Genomic DNA, 15,668 nt, shown 5'->3' with positions numbered 1-15,668 from the left:
GTAAATACATAAATGACAACAATTGCTATTAATGCCAGAATCTCCAGCCAATTAGAATTGTAACTTAGAATACCTTGGGCTTTTTATACAACTGTGCTTTCGGATATCACACATACCTTTATCAGTGGAGATCTGCGATCATTATCACAGAGATTTAATTTACATTTCCTGTCTACCAAGAAAATAACAGCATTTGTATTTCCATAGGCGCAGGCGAGATGCAAAGGTGTTCTGAAAGATACATAACTGCATTCAGTCAAATAATTTTGAATAATACCAGGTTTTGCTAAAGGGTATTTGGCTACCACTTGCCAATTTAAACTTTCATTTTCCTTATGTTGTCATCGCAACAATCCTATGATATAGGTTAAGATGAGAGATTAGTAACTGGCCAAGGTCAGCTGGTGTGTCTCATAGCTGAGTGGAGATTTGCCCAAGTCCAACCATTTCTCCGCTTCATTCTATTAGCTAGCCAGACTCACTAATTCTATCAGTCAGTCATTACTTCCAGTTATTTTTCAACTCCAGTCAAGTTCAATCTAAAAAGAAATCAAGAGCAACTCCAGTGTTACAGCTTGGAGTCTGACACTCACTCAGAAGTATGTCCCACTGAGTTTTATGGGACTTACTTGAATACCAGCCTTTATGCTAATGTAGAGACATTTTTCTTTTTCTCCCTTGGAAAGTAATTACTATTTGTGTTTCAATAAGGACTAAAACAAAGCAGTTCAAATATAAAACAGTATGAAAATATACTTTCATACACAATCTGTAGCATTTATGATCTGGTGAACTGGGCTCCAGCTCAGCAAAGCTTCTACTACAATACATTATCCCAATATAATATTGCCCTGACCTGGATAACCACAGACTTAGCCTAATCTCTTCAGATCTCGGAAGCTTAGCAGGGTCAGCCCTGATTAGTATTCAGATGGGGAACCTCCAATGAACACCAAAGACATGATGTAGAGGCAGACAACGGCAAACTACCTCCAAACATTTCTTGCCCTACGGGGTCGGCATAAGTCAGTAGTGACTTGATGGCACAAAAAAATATGTTACAAAATGTAAAAGATGCCGAATATGACAGAACAGCAGTTTGCGGACCAGTGTTTTTTTTACCACTTCTCTATGCCTAACACATATTCATCCAATGGCTGAAAGTGTCATTAGACTATTTTTCCTGAATTAAACACATCACTTTTTATTATTAAGACAGTAATGTATAAACACAGACCAGTTTCCAGATTTCAAGTTGCCAAAGAATAGTTCACATCAATTAGCACACCAAATGATAGGAAAGTGCAGTGTAGTGCTGAAGCTGTGAGGATAAATGTCGTTGCATATTAAGATGTAGGATAGGAAAAAGTGAATGCTATAAAAAGTGAATGCAATTCACTGTCATATTGTAAACCACTTTGCATGCTAACACTGTTTCAATTATTTTCAGTAATTGTAAAAACAGTAAATAATAGATATTGTCGAAGGCTTTCACGGTCAGAGTTCATTGGTTCTTGTAGGTTATCCGGGCTGTGTAACCGTGGTCTTGGAAGACCACGGTTACACAGCCCGGATAACCTACAAGAACCAGTAAATAATAGCTTTACTGAGGTTTATAAAACCACAAAAGAATCTGTTTTACATGTATGGTTCCCAGACAAAGTGAACATTTAATCCAGAGTTTCTTTCCACACTGTAGTATTCCTACATGGAAGTTGCATCCCTGTAGGGAATAGCATGCAGCTACATGTAGACAGTTTACAGGCTATATGAAAGCTTCCTATGCAGGAGCATCCTCAGTGTGCGAATACAGAAAGGCCGTCAGGCATGACAGCAGACGCCTTCCGTAATCCACAGGCATGACTTGGACGAGACCTACATTCAAAATCCCTTGGTGACCTTAGGACAGCCTTAGTCTCCCACCTTATCCCACCTTGCAAGGTTATTGTGCAGAAAATCTAGGATAATCCCTGAGCTGTTTGAAAGGAGTGGGCGTGCCAATGAGCCAGAAAGATGGAGAAACCCCTTGGAAAACGAGGGGGATTTTCTTCCACGACACCCCTCCAGTGGTTTTACAAGCTGAAATCCCCTTGCCCTGACACTATGAAGAGGGCGGGGAGCTGCTCGTCGGAAGCCCCCCCCCCGCCTCTCACACACCTGTTGGCTTTGTCCAGCTGATTCAGGTCGTGCTTCTTCGCTTGCGCACTCAGCGTCCTCATGTCCCCGCAGGCCGCCGCCCGGTGCAGCTTGCTGAGGCCCTTGCGCCGCAGGTCGTACCCGCAGCCCACGCCGCCATCGAGCGAGGAGGCCTCCGAGCGGGACCGCGAGGGCTGCTCCTTCCTCCTCACGAACCCAACTAATTTCTTCATTTTCTTCGCAAGGGGAAGGGAAAGAAGGAGGGCGACTCACAGCGCCGGCCGTCCCGGAGCCCCTCCGGTGCCCGGCATCGCCTCGTCCGGAGAAGGAAAGAGGTGCTCGTCGGGAGAGAGACAAGCGCTTCCTCTGCTGAGACGAGCGGGCGGTCAAACGTCCACCTCTTTAGCCGCGGGAACGACAAGATTAGAACGGTCGGGTAACGGCCTAACTGAAGAAGCACTGCGCACGCGCGTTCGCTGCCTGCCAACGATGGGGCCGGAGGAAGGAGCCGTTGCTTTAAGGCGCACGCGCGCGCGCTCACCGCCTTCCTCTCCCTCCCTCCTTCCCTCCTCCCGCCGCGGTTTTCTATTCCAGGCTGAGCCCGGGAGACACTGGGCACAGGCACGTTCGCAATGGAAGGAAACCGTGGCCATTTATGCCCGGGAGGTTTTGCCGCTCTCTAGATGCACATTTTCCCCATCCGAATTCTCAGAGCTCTGCACGTTATTGTTGAGTTTTTTTTTAATAAATATTTTTTATTGATTTTAAGTTATAGGTGGAATACAAAAGGAAAGAAGGGTGGGGGAGTAAACATAGGGAAAATGCAGAAATAAATAAATACATAAATATTGTGCAGTTTTAGTATATCTAGCACTACCACCTTGTTGTTGAGTTTTGAGAATTTGGATTGGGGACATGTGCATCTAAAGAGTGGCAAGTCCAAGGCAAAACCTCCCGTGCTTAAATGCCAGTGGTACTAACAAACATCAAGATTTTTCTTTCTTCCTGAAGGCTTTTCTCCGGTTCCTTTGCCACATGGATCCATGTTGGCGCTGCCGCTGTCTACAAGGTCAGGGTTGACTGTAACAGCAAACAGCTCTATACTTCCTTCAGAGATCAAGTACTTTCTAAGTTTAGCTGCCTCTTCAAAACGTATAACATTTATTTCAGTAGGAGCTTTCGTGAGTTACAGCACACTTCTTCAGACAGATACCTGAAGGAGAAATTATACTGGGCAATCTTATTGGCTCTGTGTGAATGACACCATATATATCTGAAGGAGTAGGCTATGAATCCTTAAAGTTTACGGGAAAACAAATGTTAATGTTTAAGGTGCCTGGGATAGACAGCTGCATTATAAGACGTTGTCCCTGGTCGTAGGGAGTTCGATTGGCATTCCAAGGATGACAGCTGAGGGCTGACTAACAAAGGAGACAGTTACCAGACAGGGTTTGGATACAGTTGAGTGAGCTGTAAAATGTCTAAAGGGTTCTTCTTGGGAGTGAGAAGAACACACATTGGTTTTAGGATCAAGCAGGATCCATAACCAGTTATAACGGGAAATAACTCTATTGTAGAGAGGATGGTCCCAAAGTGTTTTATGGGAAGTAACTCTAAGAAAAAGAGTGATCCCAGACCAGTTTAAAGAATTAAACTGAGGATGGGTATGCGTTCCTAACTCCTCCTATTTAAGAACTATTGTTTGCAGAAGCTTATGGGTATAACACAAAGCAGTGACTGCCAAGAGAAATCAACATCCATACATAATAAACGTATTGTATGAGAACCACCTGAGTTACAGCTTGAAATACAAAATATCTCTTGTATACGTATATCTATAAAAAGTTCCTCATCCTTGTTTTTTTTGTTATAAGCCAATCTCATTTAATGTCACTTTGTTAACCTGACCTATACCATCCTGTAAGAGGAGACAAAACCTTTTAAAGTTTTATTTCAAATAGCCTCTTGTGTGCCAAATATTTCTGACTGTTATATACAAACAAAATTTAAAAGCATCCTCCTAGTGACTTTTTTTTAAGGTATCTTTGACAGATTCCCCAAACATTTTTGCCATCCAAGTTTGCCTCTTGGTGCAAGAGATGGATTGACTCAATAAAGGAAGCCACAGCCTTCAATTTGCAAGATCTGAGCAAGGCTGTCAAAGATAGGACATTTTGGAGGACTTTCATTCATAGGGTCGCCATGAGTCGGAAGCGACTTGACGGCACTTAACACACACAAGTTTGCCTGGAAACATGAACTTCAGAGTGTGGAGTAGTGTTTAGAGTACTGGACTAGAAGACTTGGGTGCAATAGAAGACTTGGGTGCAAATCCCTGTTCTCCTATGACACTTGCTGAGTGACCTTGAGCCAATCACTCACAGTCCTACTACCTCACAGGGTTATTGTGAAGATAAAATGAGGAAGGGGAAAACATGCACACAATCCTGAGCTCCTTGGATAAAAGGGAGAATAAAAATGCACCAGATAAGTAAGATTCATGAAATGTTCTGTGCTGCTCAAAACCTCACTTAATTCAGAAGTTGATCCATGCTGTCTCTCACAGCTTTGGACCGTCAAGTTTCTTACTGTTCTCCTTTCTGTTGCTAAGGTGCAGGCTTGCAGAGCCTGAACAAGGGCAAGGCAAATGAGGCACTTGCCTCAGGCACATGAAGCTGAGGGGTGCAGAAAAAGTATATAATGACAAAAATAAATGTTATTATTACTCTTATTATTTATGCATTTACCTTTTTACCAAAATAACTAATGTGAAAGTATAGGGGGTGCAATTGTATAATCTTGCCTTGGGCGCAAAACTAGTTAGTTATAGCTCTGCAGGCTTGAGGGTTTTTGATGGAGCTCTTTGCTCTCAGTCCCACAATCGACTGCTGTTTTGATCACCAGACATGGAAACACAGGGAAATAACTTTTATGAAGAAAAAATGTATTAGAGGCCTTTAAAGATGAGGAATAGGCAACTTTTTAGTCCAAAGCCCATGACATTGACTTGTAGAAATGTTGGTGTGCTGATAAACAAAAGGAGAAGGGGGGGCATGACTTGGCCAGACACATCACATTTGTTGCATAGAGACACTGCTGGTGGTCTGGAGAGATCCAGTCCCTTGAGGCCACAGAGACCCAACTGAGAGGGACAGTGAAGGCCTTTGGTCCTTAGATAGTGACACCACACATGAGGCCAGCAGCCTCCCACATCCACCTCAGGGTCTGAGCACATGAGGCAGCAGTGTACTGCACCTGTGCGGTACAGCACCAATTACTGTCACTGGAGGCAACGTCCAGGAGGAGGTGTGGATGGTGATGCCACTACTTGAGGTCCAAAGACCCAGAGCTGCTCTATGTCATATCCCAGCTCAACTACATCCCTACTTTGGGAATAGAGCAAAGGAGCAAAGCAAAATGTTGCCATACCAGAGAGAGCCAGCGTGGTGTAGTGGTTAGGAGCAGTGGACATTCCCCACTCCTCCACAGGAGCAGCAGACTCTAATCTGGTGAACTGGATTTTGTTTCCACACTCCTATGCATGAAGCCTGCCAGGTGAGTCACAGCCCCACTTACCTCACAAGGTGTCTGTTGTGGGGCGAGGAAGGGAAGGCGATTGTAAGCCAGTTTGAGACTCCTTAAAGTAGAGAAAATTGGGGAATAAAAACCAACTCTTCTTCTTCATTTGGTATGCATGCCAGAGGTTGCTGAACCCTGCTCTGTATCATCATAGAATCATAGAAGGGGCCATACAGGCCATCTAGTCCAGCCCCCTGCTCAATGCAGGATCAGCCTAGAGCAGGGGTGGGGAAACTTTTTTCCACCAAGGGCCATTTGGATATTTATAACATTATTCGCTGGCCATACAAAATTATCAACTTAAAAATTAGCTGACCAAGCCCCAAGCAGGCAGCTGCCCCAGATGACCCCCCATGGACAAGCAGGCAGGCATCCAACCGGTGGCCACTCGCCAACCTGGTGGCACAGGATGTTCTGTTGCACCAGCCAGGCGTAGCCGTCCAGCCACACGCCGGAGTTGCTCCTGCTCCACTTGGTCGGGGCCGGATTCTACAGCCGGCTCCTGCTACCTCTGCCTGCAGGGGTGAAATGAGGACCCACTGGCTAAGAACCTCCCCCCCCCCCCCGCACATTCTGGCCCTGCTCCTTTTAACCCCTCCATTGTAACCACTTAGCACCCAGCCCTCTTGTAGTACAGAGGGAATACGTTTCTCCATGGCCCAGGTGGGAAAGGGTTAACAAAATTTCTTGGGGCAGTCCTAGCAGCTCCATAGCTAACGACTCTTCTGCAAGGGGGGAAAAGGTTCCTTTTCTCAGCAAAACAAACTCACATCCGCCTTGAATAGAGGCTATTCCTGTCTGTGGGAGGAGGCGGATCGCCAGTCTTAAATACTTCTGAGCTAGAGATCTGCCAGAGCCCTCGAAGGGCCAAACCAAATGTCTTGAAAACCCTTTGACTTGAAAACCCTTTGAGTTTGCCATAAGTCAGCTGTGACTTAACAGCACTTTCCACCACCACCATGGGCTTAGACTGGAGTAATTCTGCACAGGAGTAACTCTGCAGTCGTCTTCTTTGTGGACTTCCTAGAGGCCACTGTGTGAACAGACTGATGGACTTAATGGGCCTTGGTCTGATCCAGCATGTCTTTTCTTATGTTCTTATGATTGCACTGTGAATAATGTAAAAATGAGAGACAAACTAGATATTTCCCTAAATACATAAATTCTCTTGTACCTTTCTGTCTGGTAAAATTGACTTCTGATGTCATGCCAATGGGATGTTCTACTGGGGTGGAGGGAGCTAAATGCACATTTGCTGTTTTCTCAAGTCTTGTTAAGCATACATTTATTTTAGACCTGAGGTGTGACAAATGAACTGTAACGGTTTCTGACTTCATATGGGCTATATTCACACATCGCTGGATATTACAGCAATAATTTGACGCTGGATCATCCTGAGCGGAGATGACTATCCAGTTGCAAACACAATGATACTGCAATATCCAATGGTGTGTGGAAGTTTATTTATTTAGAATATCTCCATGCCACTCTTTAGAGTCCTGCTCAATGCAGCTTACAATTAAAACACTGTGGCAATATAAAAACAAGCCATTTTTTTAAAAAAATCCATTGGACATAAAAATCCATTGGACTATCCATGAACAGAAACAGGCCATCCAAAAAGCTGGTAAGATGAAACCTCTTATTAAAAGCCTGGGTAAAAAGATGTTTTTTGGTGTGGCACCTAGCAGAAAGTAAAATAGGTGACAGGCAAACATCAAGGAGGATGAGGTCAATGTCAGCTCTGGGCCCACAAGGTATGTCCCACAAACAGGTAGGTCCAGACAGGTAATCCTTGGAAAGCTAGTTTAATGAGACTACAAAGCAGGTTACAGAATCTGACTTTGGGAATGGCAATGAGAGTACTGAAGGGAAATCTACAAGCATAGGGTATATACAGAGTGTCGAGCAAAAGCGCGCTGAGTAATTCAAAGCAATGTTCAAAGCAACCATGATAACAGAGTTCTTCATTCTCACACACAGAAAGTCAAAACAAAGTGTCAGGCAGAGCCGGCCAGTCAGCTCGGCCTTGAGAAAGGCACCTGTGTCGGCTTTGGCGATGTTCCCAGAATGGCCTGAACCTTTGCCAGCTACTCAAGGCTGGTGTAGCTGACAAGCCCCACCTATCTCCCAAAGTATCTGTTGTGGGGAAATGAAGGGAAGGAGATTGTAAAGCTGGTTTGATTCTCCTCAAAAGGTAAAGTCAGCATATAAAAACCAACTCTTCTTTTTCTATGTTGCAACAGATGTCACCCATTCTAGATGAGGCTCCATTTGGCTTCCATGTCAGGCAGATCTTAATGTGCAAAAGTACCTTCAGGACCTCTGGGTCACTTTAATTGTGTGCAGCATAATTTAGTTACTTTGTATGTCACAATTCTGTGGGTGATTTGGATGGTAAACCATTTGACCCAGCAATATACAAATGTTTCATTGGCAGCTTGTCTCTCCACTGGGAAGATAAATTACTTGGAGGTTCTGAGAGACAGATAATTCTCCTAGCCTTGAAACAGAACAGTGATACATGCTTCTCTATATTTCTTTCCCCAAGGACAATACATAGTGTTGGGCGTATAACAAATGCTCCCAACTAACTCGGGTTGTGATCTTAAGCACACTTAACTTTGAAGTAAGTTCCACTGAAATTTCTTCCACATAAATTGCCTGATTCCTTGTAGGGGTTTTACTGTACACATAAAACTTTTCCATTCACTCTGGGTATACAAAGACATGACCTCACATAGTTATTACCTCTCTCACTGAATGGATGGGAAATGTTATGCATGAAGGTCTAAGGTGTACAGTTGACAGAAGATAAATTTGCTATTTTTAGAATAATGCAGATTTAGGTTGACATCACTAACAAAATGCTGAAATTCAACTCAGCCTAAGGTGATTACTGACAGTGCCAATCTGAGTGGAGTTACACCCTTCTAAGCTCATTGACTGCAATAAATTTAAAAACGTGAAACTGTATTTAGGATTGTACTGTTAACCTCCACTTAAGATCTTAATGTAGCACTTAAATAAAGCTTAAACAACATTGACCCCAGCATTTGTCTTGAGATGTAGGAGGAAAATGGAGACCTGTCTCCTTTAAGGAGATGTATGTGCAGGTAGCATAAGTGTAGGGTGAGCACTGTGAATTAATCTCTGCCAGCCCAGAAAAGATACTTTGTCATTATTCATTCATGTTTTCCCCACTATATCATGTTACAATATGTTCTAAACTTACCATGTATAGTATGTGTAGAGCATATTGATGCTTTGGCTAAGTAGCTGACAGTGGCGTCCCAAGCAGAATTACACTCTCCTGACTAGGGTTGCCACCTCCAGGTGGGGGCTGGAGATCTTCCAGAATTACCACTGATCTCCATAATACAGAGATCACTTCCCCTGGAGAGAATGGCTGCTTTGGAGAGGAGCTGTATGGTATTATACCCTTTGGAAGTCCTCGCCTTCCCCAAACCCCGTTCTCCCCAGGCTCCACTCTCACATCTCTAGGAATTTCCCAACCTGGAGCTGGCAATCCTATTCCTAACAGTACAATCCTAAGAACATTTTCTTGGTACAAAGTCCCACTAAATAGACCTGAGTAAGATTTGGAACAGTTCTGCTTAGGATGGCATTGTTAGTCCATTAAAGTCAATAGGTTTAGAAGGGTGTAACTCTGTTTAGGATTGCACTGTCAAAGCGCTGTGTACAGTGTACCAGGTAGTATGAAGACCAGTATTTACTTTGATAGGACAAATCAGCTTCCTTTGAAGTCTGCTATTGACATAAAGTGACACTTGCATTGGCTGGTATCGATGTCTGAATTTTCTTGTGCATTAAGTGCACCCCTGTATGACACAAAAGCACAAAGAGTGAACACATGCCTGGAACCCTGAAGAGCGAAAGTGATGATGGAAGGGGGTGGTGGTTAAGTGCATGATAAAAACAAAGGTTGAAGGAAAAGAAACATCTCCTTTCCTCCTCTTCCTAAAATTGTCTCCTACCAAAAGGATTTATTACAGACCTTTGGAGCTAATGTGTAGTGATGAGTGTAGTGCATAAGGCATGAAAACAAGTGCAGTTTCTTTTTTTAAAAAAAATGCTATATAACAATGACATCTAGTGGACAAAATACTACTGAACATTTTCAGATACATCTGTTTGCTATGATAACACCTTTTAGTAATCACATTTCTCATTTAGTTATTGTTTTAGAGGCTTTGAGCTCAGGGTTTGCTGTGACAGTTTTCATTTTGTGCACAACTCATGTGAGTTTCAGTCTTAGACTGACTTCAGTGCAGTTGCTTCTGTGCTCTTATACAGAATGAATAATGGACATTCTTAATCAACTACTTGCTTGTTCACAAAGCTTTCAAAATAATTATCTGTGGAGCTGGTCCAGTGGTCAAACAGTTTTCATTATAAGAAATGGAGGGGCAAGCTGCACATTATGCTAGGATTACTGAACTCTTTAAAACCTATTTTCTCTAGGAGATCATGTCCAGTCTGCACAAGTGCTCTTTTATTACCAATACCAAAGCCTTTAATGGCATAAAATGGTGCTCCTTTATTTGGGGGGGGGGGGAGATTTACCCCTGCACTGTATTTTTAAAAAGATTTTCAGATTTTACTGCAAACTGCCCCAAGTTTGCAGGAACATCTGTTTTGTGTTAGTGTAGCCCTGATCCATGCATTATTTGCAGACTGGTCCACACTTGACTATTAAATTATAAGATGCTGATGCACCATGCTGTTACCAAATCAGCAAATTATAAGATGCTGATGCACCATGCTGTTACCAAATCAGCATATACGTGAAGTGCCCCTAATGGTCAAAAGTGTCCTCTTGCTATCATTAGGGTTGCCAGGACCCTCTTTGCTATCGGCGGGAGGTTTGGGGGGCAAAGCCTAAGGAAGGCAGGGTTTGGGGAGGGGAGGGACTTCAGTGCCATAGAGTCCAATTGCCAAAGCAGCCATTTTTTCCAGGTGAACTGATCTCTTTCAGCTGGAGATCAGTTGTAATAGCAGTAGATCTCCTGCTAGTACCTGGAGGCTGGCAACCATAGCTATCATAATACAAATGCATGTATTTGTGATATTTTCAATATTCTGAGATCTTAACCCTATGTATACCAAGTGTCCTGAGCTCTGCAGGCCAGTCCTGTCAGGTCTCCTCTGCAGCAGTGCACTCAGGTCTAGACAGGGAGGATTGGGAGTGTCAATAGGTGCTGGCAGCCAGGAGTTGAAACTGGAGACAAGGAGCAGGAACTGAACACTTGCTTGCACCTAGACGAGGGGTTGATCCAGCAAGGCACTTTCCTCAAGCCTAGTCTCAAATAGGATGGGAAGTGATCAGGCTCAGATGGCCTGCTGCACTGTTCTTTGGCCAGGATCCTGTGAAGAATGATTGTCCCCATTCTAAGGCTCTGGGATGGGCTTATGTGCAACCAGTTGAGCTAAGGTTGCCAATCTCCAGGTACTAGCTGAAGATCTCCTGCTATTACAACTGATCTCCAGCCAATAGAGATCAGTTCACTTGAAGAAAATGGCTGCTTTGGCCATTGGACTCTATGGCATCAAAGTCCCTCCCCTCCCCAAACCCTGCCTTCCTCAGGCTCTGCCCCCAAATAAGCTTTTTAAACAGAAAAGGGTTTTATTTAATAAACAGGAAAGAGACCAAATTAAGTTGAGTGACATACCAAGCAAAATGATTACAGAAAGGAAAATGCAGCGATGAAATGCAAATACAATTCAAAAACCTTTCCCCGGCAAACTACTTGCCTACAGTAAAAATAAAACTAAAAAGTGGGGAAACAAGACATATGAGTCTGATCTGGGAGAGAAGAGAGGGTTTCCCTTGGCGTCGATGAAGTGGCATTGGGAGCTGAAACCAAGTGGGCAAGAAGGTGCAGCAAAGTGGGTTTGTGGAGCAAAGAAGCAAGAAACCAACTGTGACATTGGGATAACTGGATGAGTCCAAAACCAGCTACAAAGAGCGGGGCTGAGGGGTAACTCTTTATACCCTTTTGCTGAGAAGGGGTGTTGGCATTAGCAAATAACATTTCATGCAGTCTTGGCAGTGTGTGTGTGTGTGTGTGTGTAAAGTTTAGGTGGAATTGATGAATTATTGAAGGGCTGAAACATGATTTTTATTTGCCCACTGGCAGTGCCTGCTACATTTCAGCTCAGAAGCTGAAATGTTATTCTACACAGTGTGTATAATTCTTGCCATCTACTGGCAGGAATGTATTGTTTCACTCCCTTGAAATATTATGTATTATGATTTCTATCCTGTGATACTGACAAATATTACATTCATAAAGGAGTTAGAGCCAAAGCTGAGCAACCGAACCGATTTATATTTGAAGAAGCAAATGCCAAGCTACTGAAAGAGCAAGTACTTCCTTCTTTTGGCTGGTATCTAGAGGTGGCTTTCCAGTGGCGCTTAGATGAGTGCTCACACACACTCACAGAGATGTGTGCACACAAAAGATAATGGGCCATTCAGAAGGAACTGCAAGTATTCACAGATTAGTTACTAAATGTCATTTGTAGAAAGGCTGGTCTACAAGGCTGCCTCCAAATTAGATAAAAAACATTAATATGATCAAATATTGTACTTAGCTGCAGTGACATAAAAACCATTACATCTCATAAAAGCACAGATGATGAGCATCCCTGCAGTTTTCATTTCTTTGCTCACTCAGCTGTTATATCTACTGTCTAATAAGGAATGTGGATATCTATCCACAGTAGCCCAGGCCTGGAAGAATATTATGTGGCTATTATGTGAAACCTTAGGTACCATGACGCACCATAAAACCAGACCAGGTTTTATTTTATTTCTTCTGCAGCAACTTTCTACACCCAATTTTACTGGTCTGACTGTATTAAAATTTATTATTATTATTATTATTACACCCAATTTTAAAACAGCTTTTAAAAATCCACTGAGATGAAAAAAACATTTACAATGGACGGTGATGGCTCAATATATGTTTTTTTTAAAATAAAAAGCCTAATAACAGAATGAATTCTAAAGGGTTACATGCAATAAACTAAAAAACAAACAAAACTTTAATACATTTTCCATTAAAACTAATCGTGTTTTGGTCAATAGGTCTTCCTCAGTGGCACCAATTGTTAAAATACATACCATAAAGTAAAATTATTTTAAATGGAAAATACAGCATTTCTGTCCAAATTCTAACAGTGCAATCCTAAAGAGAATTACTCCAGTCTAAGCCCATTCATTTCAATGGGTTTAGAATGGAGTAACTCTGTTTAGGATTGCACTGAAAACCTGGGGGCGGGGAGAAATGGGGGGAACTAAATAATTGTGTGAGCCATTTATACAATCTAAAATGTAAACCGTTTATATGTAAACAATGGGTGAGAAATTTGAATGATTTTTTTAAAATTGTAATCACATGGTAAAAAGAAACTGATATTGTAATAATGACCCAATCATAACGATATAAGGCAACATGATAGCTTTTATTAGGCCAGGCGTTAAAGAGCAATCAGAAAACAAAGAGAGAGGCATGGTCCGCAGCACCAAGGACAGCTCCTAGACAGCTAACAATGTGCTCCAGCAAGCTTTTACATTGCAGTCTTAAGCAGGGTTTATATCTAAGTGTGTGCTTCTAAGTTCACTGAAGACAATGGGCTTAGAAAGGTATGTCTCTGTGCAACTCTGCTTAGGACTATTCTGCTGGAAACTCAACTACTTGTCCCATACTTTGATGCCTCTCTGAGGAGTGGAGGTTTTAAAGGAGTAGCTATCCTCGTGTGGAGTCTTGCACTCAACTGCCATTCATTGGCGTCTTTAGTGAGATGGTGAGTACACCATGCATCTTTGGATGGCAATGTGGCAGTTCTTTTAGATTTTTCAGGCTGTGGAGTTTGTGCATGGGAGGTTTGGGGGACCAGAATACAGGGTTCTGCCTAATGGATCCTTATTTGGTATTGGCTCTGGGGTCTCTTCAATAGTGTCCGTACTTGGCTGTGCTATAGACTGAATTGTCTCCACCCTCACATGATCTAGTGTCTTTCCTTCAGTATCAGTTTTCAGGTCGCTGATCAAAACCAGGGTCCTGATACTCTAAGTAGCAATAGCCTGGGCAATCCAGACCATAATTCTTAATTTAACTGGTTTAATAGAACTTAAACATTGTACTGGAGATGAATATTACAAAGCCCATTGTATTCCTCAATGGACTACTTTTAAAAAATGCATCAATACATGTATAATATATAAATACTGAATCATAGTGAGTGTATGCTGTGCTGAAAATTTGGTCAAGTATATAATTTCATAGCATTGTCCTACATCTGTTTCTAATATATCTCAGACTTGAATGTTTCCTAACATATCCTTAATCCAAGAAGATGATTTCTTCATTGTAGAATATTGAAGGAGATTTCAAGGCATAGATTTTGGAATGGCCTATTGCAAATTTATCAGAGGTACTTTTGTTGGTACAACATTCAAATAAACAGTTGAACTATTTTGTCTGTGAGTACCATTCTATTAGAAAATATTTGTTTCTGTTCTTACCTCATTTTGTGAGCAGAGTTTTAACAAAAGCTATTTTCATTTTATCCATTTTTCTCTAATAACAAGGAAATTAGAGCTGGCTGTGATTTCGGCCTTAAATTGCTAATCACAAACAATGGATCTGGTGTTCTTTGATAGGAATGCATAATGGGATATGAAGATTTACTGAGAGAAGAAACCATTGTGCATACAGATCAAGAACCTGCCTCTCTCAGTTTCCAGAGGTATTTCTGTGCTTGTTGACTAAGAATATTTTAATAAGGATCCTTTTAATAAATATCTTGGGAGGATTAGGATTGGTCACTTTACACATTTGGAAGGTGTTCACATACTTCTTGGAGAAGCTAAATCACTATTTATGCCCTTAGTCATAGCATCTGCAGCTTCCTGTGCATCATTTTAACATTTATCTGTATGTCTATACATGCCTAGTCTAAATAAGGGACAGTATAAACATAGTGGAAAGGAAGTAGTTTTGGATACCACACTATTTATTCCAGCAAGAGGGATGGATCCACCAAGACTACCAAGTTCTTACCAGAGACTGTCAAAGCAAGACATAACTCATCTAAAGCAGGGAGTAAATTCTGCTCTGTTGTATCAGCATTACCATTTGCCTGGGTGGTTGCCTTTCCTGAGCCCCTGACCTTCTGATGATGGGCCTTGTTATCTCCTTCCTCAGCTTACTGTTGCTGGGCCAGCCAGAAGGCAGCAGGCTAGCAAAGATTCTGCCACCAGACAGAGGCAGGTGTTGTGGTCTGCAGCCATATTCCTGTTAGAGATGTGAAGCGCCAAGGACTTTTTTCAATTTTTACAAAGGAAAAACTAGGACAATTTGGGGGAGAGGACTTGTTGTTCTTCAGCCACTTGACTACATCAAAGTACCAGCCTAAGTCACAAACACATCTGGAACCTTACTGAAAGAAAGATACCACTGTGTCATTAGCATATTGGTGATGCCTAGTCCCAAAGATGCAGAGGAACTTATTCAATTGTCTCATGTAAATATTGAAATGCATGAGTGATAATACTGAGTCTGGTGAAACTCTGTAGATCAAAGCCCCAGTTGCAGATTGCAAGTCTCCAATGACAGCCTTCTGAATACAAATTTTTGACCTTGACAGCTGTCCCCTTAATCTCTGTCCCTCTCTTCAATCAGTTCAACAGCACTGAGTGGAAGGCAGACAATCAAGAGCAGGACTAGAAGGGATTGCTTTTCTTTCATTCATCTGAAAACGGAATTCATTCAAGAGAAAAGCAAAGTCAGAACAGGAATTTGGTGGCTAATAACAAAATAAATCAGATGTTCAACATCATCTATACTATCAATAGCCTGGCAAGATAGCAGTGAATCTAAATCCCAAATCTTCTCCCCAGTATGCATTCCTGTTATCTTGTA

At 42.2% G+C, this 15,668-nt stretch overlaps 1 protein-coding gene across 1 annotated transcript in view; it reads right to left on the bottom strand.

The window, feature by feature from the left end:
* LOC130474795 (centromere-associated protein E-like) overlaps window positions 1-2,369 on the bottom strand; it is an 80,000-nt gene extending 77,631 nt beyond the window's left edge. Inside the window, 2 exon segments of the mRNA XM_056846494.1 lie at window positions 117-231; window positions 2,158-2,369. Of these exon segments, the coding sequence (XP_056702472.1) occupies window positions 117-231; window positions 2,158-2,369 (327 nt within the window).
* Window positions 2,370-15,668: the final 13,299 nt, after the last annotated feature.

The sequence above is a fragment of the Euleptes europaea genome, chromosome 3 (genome assembly GCF_029931775.1).
Source record: "Euleptes europaea isolate rEulEur1 chromosome 3, rEulEur1.hap1, whole genome shotgun sequence".
NCBI classification, from domain to species: domain Eukaryota; kingdom Metazoa; phylum Chordata; class Lepidosauria; order Squamata; family Sphaerodactylidae; genus Euleptes; species Euleptes europaea.
The sequence above is the reverse complement of the archived record's forward strand: the minus strand, read 5'-3'. Positions and strand labels throughout refer to the sequence as shown.